This window comes from Balaenoptera acutorostrata, chromosome 3 (genome assembly GCF_949987535.1).
Source record: "Balaenoptera acutorostrata chromosome 3, mBalAcu1.1, whole genome shotgun sequence".
Lineage (NCBI taxonomy): Eukaryota > Metazoa > Chordata > Mammalia > Artiodactyla > Balaenopteridae > Balaenoptera > Balaenoptera acutorostrata.
In genome coordinates this window covers 2,611,623-2,625,789 of record NC_080066.1, presented here as the reverse complement: position 1 = coordinate 2,625,789, position 14,167 = coordinate 2,611,623, and the positions used below count along the sequence as shown (strand labels likewise).

Here is a 14,167-nt window from a genome sequence, read left to right as displayed (position 1 = left end):
CGAAGGGCTGTCTTCAGCCCTCAATAAGGTCACACAGGGGGAACGGCTTGGGCAGCCTAGGACCCTCGGCGGTCCTCGGTACGGAGGACTTAAGATGGTCAAGTCCTGAGCGGGAAAGAGACAGATGCTCAAGATCAAGGAAGGCAGAACCGTATCCTCAGGCTGCAGCTGCTTAGAAGAAATGATGACGGAAATTGACAAAGTCCGGTCTCCACTTCTGGAGAGTCTGGAACATGAAAGTGAAATGTGAAACAAGCGATGCCAAGAACACGTGAGTTGAGAACATTAGTACAGCAGGAGGGAGTGCTCTTCCCAGCACTGCTGTCCTGTGAGAACTGCTGCCCTCTAACCCATGTCCCCCCGTGAGAACACACGTTAGCTGCCGAAACGCTGACCTGAACACACAGCAGCCTTGCCACGTGTGCTGAGGGGAAGAGTTGACGACCAGCCCCCGGGGGTGGTCCTATTGGCCACGTGGCCCCAGAGGCCACTGGAATTCAACCTCTCCTTCCGCGAAATGAGGCGGTCAGAGGAATTAGAATAAGGTTTAAAAGTTCTGTTTTATATGTCATCTCAAAAAAGGGAAGCCCAAATGAATATAAGAAGAGCATTCTTATTTTTAATGGTCAAGCTTCATTATTTTATTTTAACAGAAGGGAGTAATAGAGACCCCCGCCCTTGAGGAAAAGCTATCGCATATGGACCGTAAAGATATATAGCTTTAGCAAAGTGCAAATAAAAGTACCATCAAGATAAGGGGTGGGGGTGGGGGGGAAGATCTCTGGCAATATATTTTGTTTTGGCATAATTTATTACAAACATAAATGCTAAATAAAGTGTCCCTCCTCCTTTTTTAAATGTACAGTTTGACAATTAAACTGGATAGCTGAAAACTTAAGAAGCATTCTCATGATCATGCTTCTGGACAGACTGGGACCAGGAGCCCCTTGGATTTGTGAGAAGCGCTATCTCCCACCAGCCAGGAGGTCCGTGTGCACACAGTCGGCTTTGAACATCCCTCCAGGCAGCTCACAGCAACCTTACAGCCATCTTCCATCTCCTCAGACATCTACGAAGCCCGGGTTAGGGAGGTGCACCTTTACAGCATCTCGCGTTTTTAAAAAATTAGAATTTTACAGTAGGATTAAAACTGTTTTCAGAAAGAGAGAAACTAAAATTCACTAAAAACAGACAAGTGAACCAAGAATGACTGCATAGCAGATAGGACATCTGATGAAGTTTTTTTGTCTAACAGACAGAATATACCCCAAGATGGGGAATCTCTTTAAAAGCCTTTGAGAGAAGGGGTATATTATTATCTTCTACTAGAATTTTACCCCAAGAATGTTTTCTGATGGGTAAAACATCAGAACTTGTGTATAAGTGATACTTATCATTATTTCCCTTAAATGGTACCTCCTCCTTCTCACCTAACCAGTTATCAATAGTTGGGTCTCTGGAGGGTGTGGAGAAAAGGGAACCGTCCTACACTGTTGGTGGGAATGTAAATTGCTGCAGCCACTATGAAGAACAGCATGGAGGTTCCTCAAAAAACTAAAAATAGAGTTACCCTATGATCCAGCAATCCCACTCCTGGGCATATATCCAGAGAAAACTATAATTCAAAAAGGTACACGCACCCCTATGTTCACAGCAGCACTATTCACAATAGCCAAGACATGGAAACAACCTAAATGTCCATTGACAGATGAATGGATAAAGAAGATGTGGTACATATACACAGTGGAATATTACTCAGCCATGAAAAAGAATGAAATAACGCCATTTGCAGCAACATGGATGCAGCTAGACATTATCATACTAAGTGAAGTAGGTCAGACAGAGAAAGACAAATATTATATGATATCACTTATATGTGGAACCTAAAAAATAATACAAATGAGCTTACTTACAAAACAGAAACAGACTCATAGAAAACAAACTTATGGTTATCAAAGGGGAAAAGTGGGGGGAAGGATAAATTAGAAGTATGGGATTAACATATATACACTACTATATATAAGATAAACAAACCCTACTGTATAGCACAGGGAACTATATTCTACATCTTATAATAACCTATAATGGAAAAGAATCTGAAAAAAATATACATGTAACTGAATCACTTTGCTGTACACCTAAAACTAACACAATATTGTAAATCAACTATACTTCAATTAAAAAAAAAAAAGTTAGGTATCTGGGACCAAACCCTCTTTGAGCCAGTTTCTGTGGAGAGGACTTCATGCCAGAATAGGCCAAATTGCTTCCCTGATTCAAGCATCACTCCTTTTATTTAGCTCACCCCTTTGGCCCCAACACCCATGCCTCCTCAGTCTCATAGGTATTCTGTATTTTGAATTTTAAATAATTAAGGGCTAAAGAAAATAAGCTTTAACAGTCTCATTAATCTGTTGGTTGAAAAAGTCGCCATCTATTTAATACTTTATGAATATTATTCAAAAGTTTGACTTGAAAAACCGAAGGAAGAGTTTTCACTGTGGTTTGATACATTGTCTTAAGTAGTTGGAAATGTACTTAGAAAAAATCAGAGTGGCCAGTGCCGCTCAGAGCAGGAAAACTCCTGAACAGTGGAAGTGCTAAGGAGGGATCTGGGTGGGTGGAACCATACTTCTGCCAATCAAATTGGGAAATTCACGAGAACATTCCACACCCAGTCTTCCTGTCACTCACATCCTCTGCTAAAGGCTGACACAGAAAATACAACCCCAAATATTTCACTCCGATTCTCTGTATCTGTCCTCTTTATCTCCTCTGGACCCTCCATCACTCTTTGAATGAAATGAGCTTTCAGTGTTATTTAATCCTCAAATGTAGTCTTTCATAGCTATGACCTGATAGGAAATGTCTAAATGCAGTGCAGAAGACTCACCCATTGTACTTTCTGTGAAATAAACAAAACTTAGATTCTAATCCCGAGGATTTATGTCCTACATGTTAATTTTTATCCGTTCCCTCCACATATAATTTACACTGACAAACAGTCACAAGCAGTGGACACATTCAATTTCAAGCCACGTGTATCCGAAAGGGAAAGAGCCAAGATCTCTGCTCCCGTCACTGGCTGGTCAGAGAACTGAGGATAAAAAAAGAAAACAGAAGCACCCACAAAAGAAGCAGGCAAAAGCCTGTTTCTGTATGTCTCCTCGTCTGAGTCTTGAAGCAGCATCTCCCAGCGTCAGGAAACCAGGCACGGGGGGGTAAATGCGCTTTCCTCTCAAATGCCCTGACAGCACAGTCTCTCTGGTAGCTGGATTCATGAGTTTCTCTCTTTGCCCATTCCTCAGATCTTTTTCTAAAAGCAAGTTGTACGCTGCCCTCCCACCAGTAGAGTTCCTTCTCCATCATCAAATCTCGTTACCTTTCTTTAATGGACATGGTTTTGCTGGGAGAGTCGAGGATGCCCTCCGCCGCCGGTGCTTTGACCTCCTCAGCAGCAAACATTGCACACGGACCCCGATAGGGCTTCTCCTGCGTCTGCTCGGAGGGATCTTGCTGCTTCCAGGACACGGGAGGTGCAGTCTGAGCGACCGGTCTCCCGGCAGCTGCGCCTGCTTGCTCAGCAGTGGGATCCCCGAACTCTGCTGCTGGGAAGCAACGGAGCGCTGTCAGCACTTACTCCCCCTGGGCAAGCATCCTTCGAGCCCTTCACCCCGACCCCGACCCCGGACGGCCCGCACTTGGAGTTCAATCCGTGGGCACGTGGCAGGCTGCCCAATCCACTGGGATTTATGCAAATCTGGGGCACGCTCTAGTCCCTGAGAAAACCAAACTTCCCAGTGGGTGACTCCACCCAGCGACTTCTTCTGTGACAACTGGTCTTTTCCTGCGTGCGAGACACAGGAAGTTGGTTTGTACTACACACTGCAGAATGTTTCTACGCCTCCAAAACAATACTCTGACATTTCACATGGGTCATACTCCCAAACCAAAGCCACTATTATAACTGACACACTATCATTTTGCAGAAATGCAGAAAGAGAATTACAGTCCCATGCGGCACGGCTTGCTGGTCTGCACAAGAAGGGTCTAGGAAGAGAACCTGAAACCCAGAGACTGGGTTTCCCTATGCTCACCCAGCCCGGGACCTTTGGGATCATCAATTTCTAAAAGGGGCCAAAAGAGCTAGGGGTTCACAAGGCTGTCGTGTCAGTTAACGTGACAAAAGTCATCAAAAACCCTTCTCAAGATGTGTGAAAGCGCTTCAGGTATTTTTATGGCAGAAACTTGATGAGGCCACCCAACAAGTCTCGGGTTCAAGAGGAAGAAAAGTCTGGGGAGGGTACGATTCACACTGGACTTTCAATCCACACTTAACACTTAGTTGTCAACTGCCTTCATAATTCAGTTAAAAACCATCCCAAAAGCAGGCGACCCATCAAGCAGAAGGGAAAGGAGCGGTAAGTGGTTAAGTTACCTTTCAGCGAAAACTTCCTCTGCGTGACCTTCTCCACGTCCACCTTCTCTTCAAAGAGCTGCCTGTCCTTCCACTCCGGGCTCCCCTGTGCGGTGCCTTGTGCAGTGGAAAATTCCTTCGGTTCATCACCGAACTGAGCCACGGGAGGATGGGCGAGCTCCAGGCTTCCCTTTCTCGGAACAGCATAGATGGGTTCCTTACGGCCATCTCCTTCCCGCACTCTGCTAAGCATGGGGTAGGGTGGCTCTGCTTCCTCGAAGGACCCGTACTTTGTAACACCACCATCTCCACCTGTCAAGACTCCCTTGCTTTCTGTCTCTTCAGATTCTCTCGACACTCCTTTGCTCCCACCGGCCTCTAGCGAAGACTGCCAGCCTTGGGATTTCAGGACGCTTCTGACTGGAGAGTCTGAACTTTCTAGCGAAGAAGGAAACTTCTGCTCAGCGGCACCGGAGCTGTCGTCCAGAGGCGGCTTTGTCCGAAGATTCCCTGCGTACATGGGGGTGACGGTAGATGCCGGGGTGGACACAGACGTGTTAACAGTGGGGCAGAAAGGGATGAGCTTGCCACTTTGCACCTGGGAGGACACAGTTCAAAAGGAAAAAGCTGATTTAAAAACACCACCGAGGGACTTCCCTGGCGGTCCAGTGGTTAGGACTCCGCACTCCCGATGCAGGGGGCCCGGGTTCGATCCCTGGTCGGGGAACTAGATCTGCAACTAACGATCCTGCATGCCGCAACTCAGACCTGGTGCAGCCGAATAAATAAATAAATATTAAAAAATAAAAATAAACACACCGCCTATGTAAATACTGCTGTATGGATTGACATGGATGGAGACACTACACTTGGGGCAGTTTTCCTGCTTCTCTGGGTGAGAAACCACTCCTAGACGTAGTTGTATAAATGCATCCCGTTAATCAAATCATCTGGGTGAAAAGTAGGTCATGCGCCTTATTTTTCTACCCGAAAGGGACTCAACTCCAGGTGATTTCGGTCACGATGCGAACAAGAGAAGAGATACATCCCCGGCATGGCTATCCTCTTTAAGAATGAAGTTATTACCAAGTAACGCCAGGTAACACACTTTACAGGTAGATGCCCTAACTATATCGCTAACCCCAGAGGGACACCGTGTTCCCATATTTTAAGGACCTCCGTGCAAACTGGAGCTGGATCACAGGTCACCCACCTGTTCCACCTCTCCAAGCGTGACCGGCTGGGTTTGATAGCGAGCATTCATCCTCCTGTGTCTCACGTCTAATCTGTTCCGCGTTGAAATCGCTTTTGAGACCGGCTGGGACAGTTTGTTAAACAAGGCCAACTTCTCCGCTAAGCTCAGGGTGGAGAGATCAGGCTCTGCTTGCCCAGCAGAATCTTGGCCCTCGTTTGCCTGGTCTCTGGCTAATGCCTTTTGCTGAGCAGACGCCTGCAATCTGAAAGGGGGGGGGGGGAAAGTGAACCACACACAGGGAGACAAACAGAAGCCCACTGCTAAGGCTGTCTGCTAACTTTCTTCAAAGTGTCACTTCAATTGGAAAAAGGGCTTATTTTTCCCTACCTAGATTTAAAGTTGTGGGCAGCTGGTTAGCTATTAACAAGACAACAGCGCAGGCTGGGGCCCCTCGCATGGTCAATATCACACAGAGCAGATTTTCAGCTCTGGATTATTTCTAAAAATTGAATTTCCTATTTAAGGAATTAAAGTCGCCTTGGTATACCTTATCTTGGAGATCTGAGCTGTTAGTATCAACAATAAATACAGCTAAAGGGAGTCCGCAGACATTACCTACGGCATATTTAGACATTAGCTAAAGGTGTGGTTCAGCAGGTGGTCTTTACATTTTAAATAATTAGGAAATAACACAGTCATTCTATCAACAGTGTTATCTACAACACAGGGTTTTGATTTTCACTTGCTAAACACAAATAGCTTAATTGTAAAGATTCTCTCCCTCCTTTTAGTCTAGTATTTTCTCTCATAGGTTTCTACCTGTTTCCTGAAAGGTAGTTAAATCTGAAATTCCAGGTAACTTGAAAAGTGAAGGAAATGTCGGGGCTGATAAATCCCTCCAACTTCCAGGTAGAGGAGAAGGCTTCTAGTTACCGGGTCAGTTCATCTTTGAAGGTCTAAGACAACATACCTTCTGCCACTGGCAAATCTAATTCTAAATCCAGTGAAAAATATATTCTGCCTTGACTCTGATTAACCAGCGCCTCACAAGTTGTCCCAGACAAGAGACCAGTGTCAGTTTTCCAGGGCACAGTGAGGATGGGAGTAAGAGGACCTGAGTCTTGGCATGTTTCCTGAGGTCCAGCGAAGAACTAGGAATGATGGCAACCCGCTTCCCCCAAAGAGAGCCCCGCTTCTGGACGATGCCAGCTTTATTTCTGCACTGTCATTTTACTTCTTTTAATTTTAGCTTTAGCCTTTGCATTTGGTCCATAATAGTAAAATAGAGGGGATATTTACATGCCTTAAGGACATCATTTTAAAACACCACAATTTAAAACATAACAGTAAAATATCTAAGTTCAGACACTATAAATTGCTATTGTCCCAATCCCCAAATATAACAGCATTGTCTCTCTATCCATTAGAAACAGGTAGGATTGTTTTTAAACATGTATTTATGTCTAGAAGTGTTTAAAAAAAACTAGGTATTATCAGACTTTCAACATTCAGGTTAACGTCCTATTTTTCTGTTAATCTTTATTAACTGCTAGTGTTTTAGATGAAGAATGAAATTTTTTAGGGATGACCAGGATTATGAAAAACAAACAAAACAAACGGATAAGTGGGTTAGTGGGATCCGAGTTCTAAGACATAATGAAAGCAGGTGGATGAAATGCTGTCATATGCAGGCTGACGTGAAGTCCCCAGTGTGACAAAGCAAAATGCTCCACGTTCCCTGGGACAACTCCTTGTTTGTCAAACAAATGACAGGCATTGAAGATCTGAAGAGGCACCTCTGCTCTCAGTGCGACATGCAGCTACTTCTGTCCAGTACCTGGCAGGCTGCCCGGGGCTCTTAGCTACAGTGGGACTAGGATGTCTTGTCATTACAGGGTGGGTGGCCACAGAGCACGAAGCAGGGGTAGGTTCGCTTTAAAAGCAATTGCCAAAGATGGAACATTCATAAGGAGAGAGAAGAAAAGAAGCATTAAGGAAGGTGTAGTTTTCAATTCAGAAACATTAAATCAAAAAATATTGGAACAAAATCCTTTGCTCATTTCTTTGGGAAAATCACAAAAGAACTTGAAAAGCAATTACAAACTTAGGAAATAAGAGACAGAGGTGACCAAGGTCAGTGGAATAAGAATAGGTTTTCAGAGCTTGGAAAAGATTTAGAATATTTAGAATAAGTGTCCCGGTTTAAAAAAAAAAAAACTTTAAAGAAAGCTAGTATTAACCAACCACCAGCAAAGCAGTAGGTTATGTCCATGTTTTACAACGTTGTTCTAAGCTATTTTTAAAAAGAGTCAGGGGCCTCATATCATCTATAAGCACATCAAAGTACATTCAGCAAGTCTGACAAGGGGATAATTTTTGCTTATATTTACTGTTTTGCTCCCAGGGGTAGTTGCTTCTTATTTTACAATAGCCGCTCAAATCTTAAAAACAAAAACAAAAAACTGATTTGCTAAGAGTTCCCAATGAGTATAAGATGTACTCGTCCACAAATACACAGAGAAGTGAAGGAAGTTAGGGCAGCTGAGTTAACAGCAGGTTCACAGTTGGGCTGTTGATGCCCTCAATGAGATGAACTTCACTTTTTCAGGAAGGGCGTGTATATGTGTGTGTCTGGGGGGAAAACAATTTTAAAAAAACTAGTAGAAGTTTTCACTTTAATGGAAGCAGTAATCCCTGGATGAATTACTTTGGGAGATTCATTCTGAACACATTGGGACAATGCTCAAAACCTACCTCCCACAGTTTGGAAAGTTATCAAACTTCCAATTAATCTTTAAAAATTCGTGATTATTTAAAAACAAATCAAGAGAGCCCTTATCTTTTTGAGATATGGACTAAAATATTTATGGCTGAAATGATCCCTGGGGTTTGCCTGAAAATACTGCAGCAGGAAGTGGGATGTGGGCGAGGATACAGGTAGAGCAAGGGGGGCCGGGGGTTGCTGGCTGTAGAGACTGAGTGACGCAGACATCGAGGCTCATGATATTACCCCACCTACTCTTCTGTTTTAAATTTTGCAAAGAGATTAAAAAAAAAATGCACAGGCAAAAAAAAAAAAAAAATTAAACAAAATTCCTCTTCATGTCCTTCTAGGAGATACAATAAGTAACACATCCCTTTGCAAAGGTCATAGACACCGGAGCAAGGAAAATCCCTAAACACCTACTTCTCTGTGGCTTCTAACTGAACCGTCTTCCAACCGCCTCATTTTAAAAGTCTTTAAATCTCTCTTTACAAGAAGACCTTACAGGCAAGGCCCAGAGGCCCCGGGGGCACTTACGTGGCTGCAATGACCACCTCCTCGGTGGTGACGGGCTGGGTGTGGGATCGGTCCTGCAGACGCCGCAGCCTCTGCTCTACGGCTGCGTTCCTGGGGCGGCGCTTGGGAACGTTCTTCTCGTCAAATGACTTTTCCATCTCCTAAGAGTGGAAACAGCGTGGATCCTCATCAGCTGGGGGAAAGGGAGCTGGGGCAGCAGAATGTCGCGACTCTGCGCCCCTGCAGGACCTAGAGGAGGGGCGCCCCGAGAGGCAGCGTCGGCGCCAGCGGTGCGCACAGCAGGCACACGGGAGGGGAGGAGCGCGGGTGGGCCCCGGGCCGGCGCAGGCAGCAGGCTGGCCGTGGGGCCGCCCACGGGGGCGACGGCTTCTCCGCCAGCCCTTCGGCACATCTTACCCTGAAGAGCAGCCTCTTCGCGGCGACGCTCAGCCTGGCTCGCTCATCGACCTTCTCCTCGTCTGCAAAAGGTCACAGGTGAAAAGTGGATGTCATTAGAAAATGGAGGGAAAGTCTGTGCAAAGTCTCCCAGGGCTGACCTGGGAATCCTCTGAACATAAGAATTCTGAGATATACTAAAAATGACAATAGGCAGTGTTTTCCCCTTGGCGGGGGGAGGCTATTCTTCTGCTTCTGAAAAGGTACTAGTTCCCACTGCAATTAACCAAACGGAGCTCCTGTCTGGGCCATAATTTTCTACTATAATATTTGACTTAAGTATAGATATTATGGAATTAAGAAGAGATTTTATGGAAGGCACTTCTCTTCTTTATTGTTAAATAGTAACAAGAAAGCAACAAGACAAATCTGCTTCTTTGATTCAAATCAGTTGTTTTAATACGGTTCACGTCACAGCTCTCTCTCTTGGAACTAAGGGAAAGTTCGTGTGAAAACCTCAACTAGGCTTTATTATATTCACAGGAAGAAAACCTGCCAGAAAGAAAGCAGTATGTTCCATCATCTCATTCTTTCCAGAAGCAAAAAATCTTATTATCTAAATCTAATCTGGGTGAGATGATAAAGAAGAAAAAGACAGATACTTGCCCTCGGCAGCTGGCATTTCTGAATTTGAAGTTGACCTAGGAAAGACATTAGCAAAAAAATAATAACTAACAATTAGCTGGTGGGAGTGGAAGAAGATCCAAGGATCAAATTATAAGTGAAAATAAAAATGCAATTAAAGTCTCTTAAAGAATATCCTCCTGGTAGCAATTCTAGCTGTGGACACGCGTGGACAGCTATTGCGGACACTGTGGGGTACGTGTGCAGACAGCCCGGCTAGGTGTTTCACCTTGTGGACACAAACCAGGACGAGGTACGACTTATTAAAGACGACTGATAATCACCCCTTGGACAAACCCTTTCATTTCTCTGCATTAGCATACGATAAGATTAAAAACTCACAGACAACACGCAGGTAGACATTTATAAACCGAATATAAAATCCCTTAGTTATTTTCACCGTAAAATCTGGTGGACGGTCCATTTGGATTCTAACTTAACAAGGGCATAAAAATTTTAAACCCTTAAATGAATAACGTTTCTCACTTCTTACCATTTGAACGCAACTGAAAACTACGTGGTGATACTGTAGTCATGGTCAACATTCTTTAAAGATACATTTACACGAGCCAAATAAATACTCCGTAGAGCTTAGATGGGAGAATTATGGGGTCATCACATCCCACTGAAGTAGTATCAGGACCATCCCTGGGGTAGAAATTCCCATAGGATTTCTTCTAAGTTCCTAGACCAGGGAACTTGACAGACACATGCCTACCTATCTGATTCCTTTCGTTCTGCTGAGGTTATGGGTTGAGTTCTAAATCTCTCAGAAGTCTTTCTACTTTCACCAGGAGAAAAATAGCGTCTTGGTTTCCGGGACCCTCTCTCCCGTTCCACGCTGGTAGGCAAGCCAGCGCCTTCGCTTGACCCCTCGACCCGTGAATGGCTTTTAGAGTCGTGGGGAGAAGGTAGACAGAAGGGAGACGGGGAGACAGAGAGAGGGAAGAAAGCACAGGTTTATGCATCTCGGTGAGTCAAGGCACGAACACCGCCAAATCCCACCGCATGCCTCTACCATGCACGTCGGGAGACGGAACATTCCGAGACCCGACACTCTAGAGCTCCCCGTTAGTAGGCGAAAGCAGACTGGTAGTCGTGGAGCAATGTCCTGGATGGTCTGCCCTGCACACACTTGTGAGCTAAGCTAGTAAGGCTCAAGGCGGGACACCACACAAGTCGAGAAGTGAATTAAGTCTGCCAAGGACGTGCAAGTGACACATCGGGGGGGCACGTGGACGTCACCTACAGCTCGGGTCTCTTGCTGGCCCTGGCTGACTGCAGGAATGCACTGCGGAGCTGGGCGACGGAGACCTTCGTGTCCAGCAGGCCCACTTCCGCCTCAGCCTTGGAAGTCTGCGGCTCTGGGTCTCGCCTGGAAGCCGGGGCCTTGGGCTGCGGAGCCGGCAGCTGAGGCGGGCCCGCGTAGTCAGACAGCGAGCGGGTGAGGGCCCTGCGCTTCCTCGCGGCCTCCGCCTCCTTCTTGTGGCCTTGGGACACAGACTCGCTCTGAACATACACGACCATCTCGCTTCGGCCCATCCTCTCCGTGCGCTGCTGAGCTGCAGGCGGGCGGGCCAGGCTTTCTGGTTCCTTCTGAGCTTCCGAGGTGACTGTGCTAGTAGCGGGCTTACCCGAGTCCTGGGTTCCAGAGGGGTCTTCCTGGCTTCTCCCAGGCCCACGATCCTCCAGAGCCAAAAGCGCCTTCCTGCTTTTCTCCAGAGCTTCAGAGAAGAGCGCGTCGGCCTCTGCTTTTGATTCACAGATATGGAGAACCGGGGTATCTCTTCTCTCAGCTTCTAGAACCTTCGAGGGGGGAGGCTTTGTGACAGTCTGGCTGGCTGACCCCGCCCAGCTGTACTCGGATGCGCTTTCTGGGGTGTCCGAGGTTGCCGGCGTGATGGCGTGACTGGCATCTGCCGGCTGGACGTAGCCGTGGATGGGCCGTCGTGCAGAGCTGGCCGCCTTGCCCGAGACCCTAGCGAAGGCTGAGTTCTCTGACTGAAAGGCCAGGTGATGGCCTGGCGCTGGCTGCTGTCTCCTCTGAGTTAAGGGCTCAGGGGCAAGTTCAGGGCTGCTGCGAGTACTCTCCTCTCTCACCAGTTTTTCTCTAACTTTAACTCTTTAAGAAAGAAAAAGGATTTAAGTGCGGTAACTGCTTAAGGGGAAGAGAGCACGTGTGTGCAGATCAGAGATGCCCAGGGAATGGAAAAGCATCTTGGGGGGGGGGGGGGCGGGGGCGGGTGGAGTCAGTGTCAGAAACCCACTATTGTTCGCCAGAGGAAGGCGTCTGAGTTGAGTTTCCAAATGCCAAACTCATCCTTCCTTCTGTAAAGCTAGGAGGGGTCAGATGCTATCCTGGGAGAGGATGGATGCCTTCCGACTAGATGAGTACTCGGAAGCCACAGAACGATTCATTACTAAGCACCACGGGTGTGCACCAGGGCATGCTGGGCTGGGCTATGGATTGGTACACGTTCCACGTGGACAGGCCCCGTGTAAGGACTGGGGCGAGGGCAGTTTCCAGGCATCTACGAGCCTACAGACCGCAGGTACTTTCACTGTCTCCTGCTCGACCTGTTTACCGCTCAAAATTACATTTACATTCAGAAAAGCTTGGTGCTCGCTGGTCTGAGGTCTAAGAAAATTTTATTTGTGGTAGTTTTGCATTTATTGAAGATCCGTTGTGTGCAGACCTCCGGTATGGATGTTAGACTAATTCCTAATTTCAGTAGTTAGCTCTCCACTCGTTTGTTCTAAGCTTTTTGTGGTACCTTAGCTAAATCCCTTTGCCCTAGCATCTATTCCCTCTTGAAAGTTAAAGCACAAACTGTAGGCATTTATGAGATATGTATTGAAAGTGATATTTCTGTGAGTCCCTTCTATTTTCGTGTATGAATATGATTACTAAAAATTGTAGATTCCCACTGAAAAAAAATTTCATTGTCTCCTGTAAATGTCAGAGCATTCGTGATTATTATTATTTTTTATTGGGCTCAAGATATATCAGACGATTACCTCTTTTCAAGCACTGAACAGTCACAAACTTTTTCATGCCATGCAGACTACATTCAATCATTCAGAAAACGTGTGACCCGTTAAGACACCATGACGTCTAGCAATTTGAGCACTAAGAAGAACGTTCGAAAAAAAAGATATTTGTTGAAAGAATTAATGCGCTGAACATTTTCTCCCCTCTGGAATTGCCATTAGGCCCTCAGTTAAAAACTAATCTAAAAAGGGAGGGCTCTGGTTGTTTCTAGAGCTATTTAAACATCTGAGAGCAAAACTGAAATCCATTTCAAAAGCTACCAACCTTTTCTTATGACTGTAGCCAAGAGCTCTGGCTGTGGGGCCCAGGAGACCTCTTTTCAAAGCCTGACTCAGCCAGTTCCAGCTGTATGGTCTCAGGTAACCTACCTGCCCCAGCTGCTTTACCTTTTAAATGGAAATAATGTGATGTCTGCAAAGTACGTGGTTTAGTGCTTAGCAAAGAGTAAATGTCCAATAGTGCAAACTAGTTCTTGTTTTTACTTTTTAAAAAATACCACATAGTGAGGAAGAAGAAACCATTCAGATTGCTTAGGAATGGATTGCTTCCTGGGGATAATCTTTAAAAAATAAAGAAATGCTTTTGAAGTGGAAAAGTGATTTCTTGGGGAATGTAAAACCTTTATTTACTTAAGATTAGTCAGCAAAAATAATTGCTTCTGATATTTATTTTTTGGAAGGGACTATTTCCTTAAATGACAAAGGCACCCTGCTAAATTTGATATAAACGCCTGCATGTTTTTCAACATAAGATGCAGGATATCTATCTATATTCCATTAAAAAAAATCAAAGACACATAAAAGGTAGTTACTATGAACAATTCAGAGGGGGAAAGAAAGCATTCTGGGTTGTTATTTTTCCCAGAGACTAGCCAGTGCTGGAGGTTTTCATATTTATAAGCTTTGTTAATCAAAAGGCAGCTGAAATGTGGTTCAAGTTCTCCTGTGGAATGTGTCCTTCTCATCAGAGACAATCTGAATGTTGTCCTCGGCCAAGAACAAAGTGACTGTTAGAAACTCACTATATGGGTGTTTTGTCCTCCCAATGACTTACTCATTCTAACTCCTTCTGCCTCTCTCTGCCCCCAACCTTAAAAATGAAACGAGAGGGGGTTTTGTCTGCTTTGAAAACCACATGCCCTAA

At 45.4% G+C, this 14,167-nt stretch overlaps 1 protein-coding gene across 22 annotated transcripts in view; it reads right to left on the bottom strand.

Annotated features, from left to right (window-relative positions):
* SVIL (supervillin) overlaps positions 1-14,167 on the bottom strand; it is a 234,520-nt gene that overhangs the window by 56,347 nt on the left and 164,006 nt on the right. For 12 of the 22 annotated variants that reach the window (XM_057544478.1, XM_057544481.1, XM_057544484.1 and 9 more), the window contains 9 exons: positions 11,222-12,094; positions 10,691-10,861; positions 9,955-9,989; positions 9,310-9,371; positions 8,914-9,053; positions 7,450-7,545; positions 5,631-5,874; positions 4,439-5,015; positions 3,383-3,608 (listed from right to left, as the gene is read on the bottom strand). In XM_057544478.1, coding sequence (XP_057400461.1) covers positions 3,383-3,608; positions 4,439-5,015; positions 5,631-5,874; positions 7,450-7,545; positions 8,914-9,053; positions 9,310-9,371; positions 9,955-9,989; positions 10,691-10,861; positions 11,222-12,094 — 2,424 coding nt within the window. The remainder of the gene's footprint in view (positions 1-3,382; positions 3,609-4,438; positions 5,016-5,630; positions 5,875-7,449; positions 7,546-8,913; positions 9,054-9,309; positions 9,372-9,954; positions 9,990-10,690; positions 10,862-11,221; positions 12,095-14,167) is intronic. The other 10 variants (XM_057544488.1, XM_057544489.1, XM_057544490.1 and 7 more) reach the window with 6 other exon arrangements.